This window comes from Anabas testudineus, chromosome 6 (assembly GCF_900324465.2).
Source record: "Anabas testudineus chromosome 6, fAnaTes1.2, whole genome shotgun sequence".
NCBI lineage: Eukaryota > Metazoa > Chordata > Actinopteri > Anabantiformes > Anabantidae > Anabas > Anabas testudineus.
Window position 1 is genome coordinate 21,117,437 of NC_046615.1, and position 10,927 is coordinate 21,128,363.

General features: G+C 43.3%; 1 protein-coding gene across 4 annotated transcripts in view; it reads right to left on the bottom strand.

The window, feature by feature from the left end:
* Positions 1-9,526, bottom strand: part of kif21a (kinesin family member 21A) — a 36,835-nt gene extending 27,309 nt beyond the window's left edge. For all 4 annotated transcript variants that reach the window (XR_003299120.1, XM_026365073.1, XM_026365072.1 and 1 more), the window contains exon 1: positions 9,156-9,526. Coding sequence is in view for 3 of the 4 variants with exons in the window: in XM_026365073.1 (XP_026220858.1) it covers positions 9,156-9,199 (44 nt within the window). In the remaining variant the exon portion in view is untranslated. The remainder of the gene's footprint in view (positions 1-9,155) is intronic.
* Between the last annotated feature and the right edge of the window lie 1,401 nt (positions 9,527-10,927).

Genomic DNA, 10,927 nt, shown 5'->3' on the forward strand with positions numbered 1-10,927 from the left:
TTTCCCCCCTCACTCATTTCAACATAAACAAAAGCTGTTATGGCATCAGTGTGCAGACTAATCCTGGAACAGGTAAAAGCTTGTCCCTCTCTGGAGTGACAGAGAGAAGGAAGAAACTGAATCCTTCCTGTGAAGTTTAGAAAGTGAAGTGAACGGAAACCAGAACATTCCTGCAAAGAAATATGGTATAACGAGACATGGGGCGACAGGGTACACCACTAAGGCCTAATTACAACCTACTGACAACTAAAAGAGTCTAAAGAGACCTCAAAGGTGCCCGTCCCTGGTTCCACAAGTTCAGAGCTGGAGAAGCTGAAGTTCTGTCGTGTTATTTAACAAGTAAGAGGTGAGAACTGTCCAGCAAACACTGAAATGTACAACTGAACTCAATTTGAGACAGATTAAATACTACTAATAATAAGTAAAAACAACAGTATATACGCAAATTCATCACTTTTTATTTTTACATGAGGCTACAGCTTATAAACACACACACACACTTTTATAATCTGCACACCAGCTTCACGGCCGCTGACCTCGTCCTGCTACATACACGAGCTGGTTCATCTTCCTCTAATAAACCTTCGGATGTTAGTGGATTTCTCGCTGATCCTACAACTTGTCAGCAGTTTGGAAAATATGCCTTCAAAAACAAACGAAGCTGAGCCGAGTCCCTGTGGCACGCCGATAACGGCTTTACTGCTTCCTGCAGGTCAAGGGTCAGGGAGCAGACCACCCCATCATTACCAGGGGCAGGGAGGGGAGGGCGAGGTTCGGCAACAGGAGGTGTCAGCAAGGGATCATCTGTAGCTGTCAACATGCAGCGGAAAGTGTCGGGCTCAGTTTTACACAGAACATGGAGACATGTCACTGAGCACAGATGTCAATACAGAGAATTCAGGAGGTGAGAACATCGTTAAGGGCAAACAGCTTATTGTGTTTCAGGATAAACATTAAGCTTAGATGTTTCAACCCATCCTGAATTCACTCTCTATGCTTAAATCACAACATACTGTTTATTTAAAAGTGCTGACTCACTCTTTTTCTTTAAAGCTAAACTTCACTTCGCTGCATTCATTTGTTGTTTTAGTTCAATTCAACTGCACAAAATATAAATTCTACTGGAATTTAGAGTCTTGTAAATGTCTTTGAAGCTCAGACAGGTTCAACAGGTTTCTGCATAGTTTGTTTGGAAAAGGACTCGAAGTCCAAAGTCTTCAGGCTTATCACTGCGGTGATGTTTGAACTCTGCTTCAGTCAAATCTGACTGAATAAAACGTCCAAACAAAGCTGAAGACGTTTCACTTTTCATTACTAAGTAAGTGAAAACCGCCTCGTTGTTGTTGTAGCCTGGTTAATAGACTTTATTTGTGGATACTTCAGTGTGCTATGAATGATGCATCCTTTTCAGGAGTGGAAACACACACACAAACACACACGTTAATACTAGAGGTGTTTAATTAAATGTAGATGATGCAGCACAACAAATGCTGTATACAGTTATCTGGTTCACTAATATAGATCTGATGCTGAAGCCAAATATCTCATGTAACAGCAGCAGCACCTAAAAACAGCCATTAGCAAGCATTAGTAAATAAACCATTCAACACCTCAGTAGGAGATAAATTATACCCTGCACGTCCAAAAAAAAAAAAAACTAAACCACCTTTAGCTTTGATTACTGCACACGTTCACCGTGGCATTACTTCAACATGCTTCTGCAATGTCTCAACATTTATTCCTGTCCAGAGTTTTTCACCCAGATCTTGTTTTGACATCATAGCACTGCCCCCACAGACTTGTACAGTAGGTACTAGACATGATGGGTGCATCACTTCACCCTCCTCTCTTCTTACCATGATGCTCCCATCACTCTGGAACAGGGTAAATCTGGACTTTTAGTAGTTTCATCAGTCTGAAAAGATGTTTTCTTTAATTCATGTCAATACTTTGACCCTTCTGAAACAGATGAACATCTTTTCCCCGACCACAGGATGTGTCTTCAGACATGGTTGTTTAAGAAATGAGAAGCTACTCACTGCATCAGTTAGGGTTCAATAATCATCTATGCAGTAATTATCCAATAAAAGGCTCTTAACTATTTGCTTATTTAAATCCAGGTGGTGACTATGTTTTGGACGGGCAGCGTGTATTTGCTGCTTTCAAAGAGAAGCTGATGCTGCAGGAGGATTAAACACCAGAAATATATTAATTATTACAAGACCGAAGTTTTCTGGCTGGATATTTTTTATACTGCAAGTCTTCATAAAGACATTGATCAGCTGCCAGAGAATTTATAAGAAGCTGTGATATGAACAGTTTTACAGTTTTTTTTCTTCTAATTTACAAATATTCTTTGCCTTAAGTACAAAGTTGTTGCAAAAGTGACATTTTAATGATGTAATATGTCCAAATATTAAACCGTTTCCCTGAACTTCTACATTATCACCAGTTACTGTACGTTACCATCAGAACTGCGCAGAATAACAACAGTGTGATTTATTTGGTGACGTGTGTTAAATTCTGTCAGATTCCACCTCACCGCCTGCACTGCCGAGTCAACTCTGATCTGCAGTGTCATTCAACCATGTGGTGTTGACACAGGAGTCCTGTCTCTGTGTCAACTACAGGCCAGCGACACAAAAGCCATCTCTGAACATGTGAAGAGTGTGTGTGTGTGTGTGTGTGTGAGAGAGAGGACACATCAGCCAGACTCAATCTGCAGCTTTTGAGGCAGCCAGATAGCAGATAATAGGTTAGATAAACACACCTGCAGAGATCGAGTGGAAGTCAGTTCAGCTCTGCGCCTCCTTTTTTTTTTTTTTACACTTAACAAAAACACCCGTCACGTTGTGTGTTCTCACCTGCTGCAAAATTCAAATAACTAACACCTCATGAATATGCAGCGTCCGACAGCTGCTGCCCGATGCCAGCAGGTGGTGAAGGTTCATTTGCATGGGGTGCCTTCAGCAGCGTTTAACCCACGCCTGCGTTTTAGCTGCAAGACTGTCTGACACAAGGAGGTGACTAAAAACCTCAACGTACAAAATGTGAGGGTGTGTTTGAGGTTGCAATAACGATAATTTTCCATATCAACTAATCGAGACGAGTGGAGACACCCTTAGCTGAGGTGTTTATTAGAGCACAACACTTTAATTAGACCATATCCAGTAGACCAGTCACACATTTTTAATGAACCAGAATACACTTTAAACCAGGACCATCTAAATCAGGCCTGTAACATCTGATGTGTGACAGATATAACCTCGCATATTATATTTAGGAGAAAGTGCATCCGTCCATATTAAGTGCAGAGACTCCACTCAGTATGAAAACAGAGCTATTTGCGACTGTCTCAGTCGTCTTTGTGATGTTCTGCTGGCAGTTTGATGATAGAAGCTAAGTCGCATCCTATTTGTGGCACCAGTTCCACATTTAGACTACTTCTATTCTAACTGAGCCCTTAACTGGACAGATCCGTACAGTGAGGAAAAGGTCAACGTCAAGCGGAGTTGTGTCATCCAGAGCAAAATAAAGGAAGCAGCGAAAGACAATGTTAGTAGGACAGAGGATTCATACATATTCACATGGGTGTGGTGTAGATGCAACCTACTCTATAATTACATCCAATTCATTTTGCATGACCAGCTTGTTTCCAACGTGCTGCACAATGCGGGAGGAAGCCCTCTCCGTGTCATAAATGTGTCCATGAGCTGCTTGCGGCTCCACGGTTAAAGGCTCTCTGCATCGGTGCAGATGCGTCTGGCAGAAATGTGCTGACTCCTTAGAGGTCGTGATAAAGATAACTGAGGCCTTCCAGCAATGCTGCAGCCAGTCGGGAGTCTATTTTGAGGCAAGTTGACTTTAAGTGTAGGCTGTGCTCAGTATCGTCTTGGATTGGAAGAGTCTTCTGTCTAGAAAGAGGTCACGAAGGCTAAACACTGGAAGCGGATCGGACTCTCCGTACAGTCCTGCTATGGAACCTTTGTTTTAAATGTTTGTGGGCAGGAAAGTAATGATTGGTCTAAACCCCAAATACATTCAACTTAAAATATCACAAAACAGCCACAACAGTACTCAGCACATCACATGTAAAACCATCACGAAGACGGAAGAAAATAACAGGTGGAACTTCGTTCGTTCGTTGTCGTTCAATAACTTCACTCTAAAATTATTAAAAACATAAAACACACGTGATGCAGGGTCAGTTATGTCACACTGCGATGAACTGAGTCTATTCAAAGTTGGCCTCCGCTGAGCTCCACTCCTCCTTCATTTAGTGCGGTAGGCAAACTAGGTGTTATTCATAGCTTCTGTCTGGGTAACTTGGCTTGCACTTTAACACTTTGGCTAACACCTAAAAGACACGCAGCATGTGCAAAGGAGTAATGAAGCACAGTCAGATCCCTTCAAGCCATTTCTCTTATCAAAAGACTGGAGAGGTGAGGATATGCTACCATGTGACCTGTGTTGTTTCCATCCAGACAAAGCCACAGAGAATAACCCAGACTCCCCGTGAGCAGTGAAGACAACAATCTGATATCATACACAATATAGTCGAGCTGCACCTGAGCAGAATTAAAAGCACAACAGAAAAGCCATTGCTCTATTAGTAAATACTACACTATGCATCTCAAACTGACTAATATGAAATTTGAGCTGGTCAATCGACTGCATATAGTAAACATGACTATAAAACAGAAACCTGAGTCATTGTTTAACACCTGCATTTACAAAATAACATACAGTTATATATACAGTACACAATCAAATGCAGCATATGCAGAACGTCAATGCAGTAAATAAACATCAGCCCCCTGAGTTAAAAGCTGTCTCATGCAGACTCTTTCTTGTGACTATATACTATTACTATACTATGTCGACTGGCAGAACACACGTTCCCTGCTCATTTAACACTAGGTATTGAGCTTTAAGAAGCTCCTAGCCTCAAGGTGTGCAACTGTAACGGCACACATGGGTATAAATATTACACTCAAGTAATAGTCACAACAATAGGAGGAAATAGAGAACAGCTAGATCTGCAGAGATTCACGGGAGCAGGAGCACGGGTCAGTGGTAAACTCCTGACAGACTGACTTGGCTCAGTGGATGTGAACAAAGCACGAGGTCCAGAGGCTTTAGACCCTGCCTGGGCTTTTGTGTTTGCATAGTGCTGCCATGGGTGACCAACATGCATCTAAACGTCCTGTATCAGAGCTCCCACTGTTCCTCTGTCGATCCCTTACAGGCTCTGCCCATGTTACATGTTTTACATTTAAAATGTTATGACTACACATTATCCAGGCTGGTTAGTCAATACATGTTTTACGGGCAGGTTGTGTCTACTTCACCATGTTTTTAGAAGTATTTCAATCTGCACCTTCACTGGACTGAGAGGCCCTGCGAACCCCCACATCTATTGTCAGCTGTCGTCTCCTGTCAGCTGAGTTAGGGCCCGTTCTGGTCCCGCTCTCATAGTAGATACCTGCTCTAATAGTGCAGCTCATTTTAACAAGCTTGCTGTAGCCGTGTTAACCCTGCCTCTACAGCTGGCTCGTGAGCTAAAGCCTGGGACTTAGACTCCTACACCAGTCGCTGCATGCCTCCACCTCGTTACATTAACGTGTGGCTGTAACTTAAGCCTCAGGAGGTTTAGGGCCCTATTTCATTTCATTATCTCACTGTTATGCCCTTCAAAATCAACAAGTCCTTACAGGGGAAAGGAAACACAAAGGCTGAATTCTCATGATGACGAACATCTTCTGACTGATAGAGTTCAGAGGGTAAAGACAGCAGCTAAACTGCAGCACGCTGAGTTGTTTCAGCAGAAATAAACAAAGCCGGTCACTCCCTCGGGCTTTGAAGTCTTCACCTGACGCCACTTTAACATAAATGACAGTTGCTTTGTGTTTGTTGTATTGGGGTAATTTTCTCAGCAGGCAGGTTCAACAAGTCATAGCATCACCTGAGAGCCATTCCCCTTCATGTACACCTACAGCACCATTTAAAACTGCTGTGACGTCCTGCGCTGTGCAAATAAGCCGTCTACTGTACAAACTGTAGCTACGAAGGTGTACTGTGCAACTCCTGCCCCAGAGCCCTATCTAACCCTCTCTGTGCACGGGTAAACAAACGAACAACCCACATGTATGTTCACAGCAAATGTTCTGAGCTTTGTGCTCCTACTAAAAGAACAGGACGACCTCTGTGGTATTAAACTGATTAAAAAACCTCGCCTGGACCCCTCAGTCCTTAAAGTAATCCTGTTACAGCTAGTAAGCAATCCAGGATCAGGCATTGTGGCTTAAACTGCCGACTCCTGCACAGTGAGAAATAAGTATACCCAAATATCTGGGAGCTACTTGGGTTTGAGAATGAAGTGTCACACCCAATTTAAACAAGTTGAGCACATGCACGGTGAGACTTGTCAACAGTTGGCAGCAGTTAAGACGCACCACTGCAAACTCAGTGTAGCGGGAGGAAAAAAGCATCATGTAAACAGGTTTTACATCATCATTATAACCTAAAAGCTTTAGAATTGTACACTATTAGTAGAGGTCTAAAGCCTAAAATTGCCACATGTATTTTAATTCCCAAAGATTAACTGTACTTTTCCTGATTATGTTTTAGACAGAACTGGTTTTACATAGGACAAATTGTAGCAAGACAAAATCAGAGCTGTAATTTTAGTTCCTGGAACCAGAACACAAAGTATTCGATTCTCACTAGACGAACGCTGCAATTTACATTTTCTTTAAACCATTTTAAACACAGAAACCGACAGAACCGAGTTAAAACACCACAGCAGGCTCAATATAAACTAGAATCCTAAGCATGTATGCATCAGTAACGGTGTTCTCAGCTTCACAAAGAGAACAAGTAGCTACAGAATCCCTGCAGGGTTCACAGCACATAGCAGGAAGAAGAACTGGATCCTGTGATCCCATTCTTCAGCTGATGATCCAGCAGCAGTGACAGACAGCTGACTACAGTAACTTCCTGAGTCATCACGGCCACAGCGACGTCGCTTTTCCATCATTGTTTGCAGCATTTCTCTATTTGCTTCCTGTCTTTACTTTGAATTTTCTTTAAATGTTCTCTACACTTGTTGTGACGTCGGTGAAGATGTTTAACCTCTGCTGCTCGGGAATGTTGTGCCACCTTTCCACATATTAAACAAATCCACAGCAGCATCACACAAGGAATTTTCCCCTCTTCCTAAAGGGAAATGGAATCAGGAAGCTCTCATCATTTCGTGTCCTCTCTGCACGAAATGATGATGCACTTTTGGGAACAAGCGCACATGAGGATGAGTATTAGGTATATACTGTATGAGCAAATGCAAAGTGGAAAACAAAGGAGAGAGACATGACATGAGCCTCAACATAGCCATCATATTTAATTTTCCTAAGGTTGGAAAGGCCTCTGATCGGCCTCGAGTGACAGAGACTGGATTATGCCACTGTCACTGTGCCACCTCAGCAGCTGGGTGGGGGCGGCCTACTTCAACACAATAGCTCACAGAGGACAAGAAGCTCGCTCCTGCCTCTTTGCTGAAAAACACGTCTGAATAGATAGTAGCAGACTTTAATCAGCCAGAGCCATGACTGGGCTGTCCACTGAATCCTCTGAATGCCCACAAACAAAGAGCAGACTTGTCAGTGTTACAGGAGCGGCACTGAACGCTCCACTGTCCTTTCCTTGAAACCTGGCCGTCAGTGAATCTCCTCTTTCATCGATTAACTGTCTCTCTGCAGGAGGCTCTTTGCAGAAACACAGGCTGGTTGTCTCTCTCCCCGCCCTCTCAGTCTCTCTTTCTCTGATAGCTCAGCCCTTATAGCAGATGATATCATTCCTCTGCGTGGACGCCACAGTGAGCAGGTCCATGTGTGTGCACCTGTGCAATATGATGCTTTATATCTTTGCTACTGTACATCCCAGCAAGAAATCCCACTGTGCATTGCACTTAGGGAAGCTGCACCTCAAAGAGACCGAGGATATGTCCTGAAAAGTCAGCAGCATGATGTGAAGTGGCTGGAAGTGGGTCACAGAGCTACTACGGAGCGAGGCTCAGTGTGTGGATACAGTTTATAGATACAGTGAACAGATACAGTGAACAGATACAGTGTGTGTGTCCACAGTGAACAGATACAGTGTGTGTATCCACAGTGAACAGATACAGTGAACAGATACAGTGAACAGATACAGTGAACAGATACAGTGTGTGTATCCACAGTGAACAGATACAGTGTGTGTATCCACAGTGAACAGATACAGTGTGTGTATCCACAGTGAACAGATACAGTGTGTGTGTCCACAGTGAACAGATACAGTGTGTGTATCCACAGTGAACAGATACAGTGTGTGTATCCACAGTGAACAGATACAGTGTGTGTGTCCACAGTGAACAGATACAGTGTGTGTGTCCACAGTGAACAGATACAGTGTGTGTGTCCACAGTGAACAGATACAGTGTGTGTATCCACAGTGAACAGATACAGTGTGTGTATCCACAGTGAACAGATACAGTGAACAGATACAGTGAACAGATACAGTGTGTGTATCCACAGTGAACAGATACAGTGTGTGTGTCCACAGTGAACAGATACAGTGTGTGTATCCACAGTGAACAGATACAGTGTGTGTGTCCACAGTGAACAGATACAGTGTGTGTGTCCACAGTGAACAGATACAGTGTGTGTGTCCACAGTGAACAGATACAGTGTGTGTATCCACAGTGAACAGATACAGTGTGTGTATCCACAGTGAACAGATACAGTGAACAGATACAGTGAACAGATACAGTGTGTGTATCCACAGTGAACAGATACAGTGTGTGTGTCCACAGTGAACAGATACAGTGTGTGTGTCCACAGTGAACAGATACAGTGTGTGTATCCACAGTGAACAGATACAGTGTGTGTATCCACAGTGCGTGTGTCCACAGTGAACAGATACAGTGTGTGTGTCCACAGTGAACAGATACAGTGTGTGTGTGTGTGTGTGTGTGTGTGTGTGTCCAGTGTGTGGATGCTGCTGCTCCTGCAGGTGTTCACTGCGCCCGCGGCACCGACTGACAGGTGACACCGGACCATTAGGACACAGCTACGCATTTACCTGCTGATGTGGAATAAAGAAAACGTTTCGTGACTTACCTCAGTGCCACACGAACCGAGCTCTCGTCCTGCCCCGTCGTCATGATCCCCCAATTCAGTAACCGATAGACAACAGATCAAACAGCGGGTTTTTCTGTGCCGGCCGCTTGTCCTGGAAAAACAGCGAGGAGAAGAGTGCGCACTCCCCCCAGCAGACGAGCACCAGAGCTGCTCACCTCGTTTTCACCGCCGCCATTTCATAACAAACACACAGAAATACGTCAGCGCTGTTTAAACTCATCATATGAGCGCAGAGGAGCCGCGGCGCGTCCGCACGTCGCGTCTACTTGCGCCGCATCTCTGCGCACTTCGTCCAGGATGCTTCGGCTCCGGCTGGAGTCCACATGCAGACTAGTGCTGCTGCTGCTGCTGCTGCCGAGGGCGCGTTCACGTACACGCACATATACACACGCACACACACGTCTCCGTTTACGCACCGGGGAGGGAGCCGCAATGCGTCAGCAAGCCACGCCCTCCCCTTCTCCTAGGACACGGCTGCCACGTGACGTCATAAGAAGACGTCAAAACCCAGCAACATGTTTTCTATTGAATTCAGTTCAGTTCTATTTGATCTTAAACCTTAAACACTGTCAGGTGACTTGAGATGACGTCTATATAAATAAAATGAATTGAAGTGAATCGACAGGTTTACTAACCAAATCAATAATTAATACATATAAAATACTGTTATGTATTTCTGATACTTTTAGGGTAAATTCCACATAATTAATTAATTAATTTTACTTTACCTGTGGAGGGTAAGTAGAAAAAAAAGTAATAAAGAATAAGTTATTATTAGAATATTATATATTATAGTGTTATAGTTTTTATTGATAGGGATAGAAAATATGCTTATTAATTGACTTGTTAAAATTGGGATAAACGTGCACATGATAAATATGAAGTAGTCTGACCTATGGGGTGTAAGCTTGGGAGATAAATACCTGCAGATTCTTGATGACCTGTTATTTTGTTTGTTCACTTGTTCCTCACTGAAGTGAACGTTCAGCGCCACCCTGTGGCTGTGAAGCGTCATGATCCTGTGTCTGGGCATTAGAGAGGGATCTGAAGACTAAGTGATGGACTTAACACAGATAATGTTCAGTTTAGACTGAAGAGACATTAATTTAATTAGTTATTAGATTTGTAGTTTACAGTGGTGCAACCCGAACATTATGTGACAGAATAAAACTGATGGACGTGACTCAACCGGGTAAAATGAAGCAGATCAAGGTTAGATTTGTTTTCCTGAAGTAAGATATTTGGGGTTTGTTTGTTTTTGTGTGTTTAAAAAAGTCGCCGGCACTCCACCCTGCCGCTTCCTGCTGGACAATAATACCACGAAGACAGGAGTCCAGTTACAGACCTATCACGTTACTGGGACAGGATGAGTGACGGCTAGACACACAGCACTTCATGTTGTAGTGAAGCCCCACGAAACACTGCATGACAACTGCACTGCAGACAGAATGAAAGTTTATATCCACACGAGTTTAACTTCACTGTGCAAACAAAGCAAATGATAAGAGTATGAGGTTTCTTCTTCCATTCACTGCTAACCTGGCCAGAGTAGAACAGTGTCTCCTTGTATAAACACGTTACTCCAGCTTGTTACTTGATCTTGTTTGCACAAGTCTATCACATCAGCAACTGTGAAAGTGTTGAAACTCACATTTATAAATCATATAACCCCCTTCTTTATTTAACTCTCAGTACACACACAATGTTTGACCAAATCATTGGGCTGAATTTGTTCGGATTTATTATCAGAG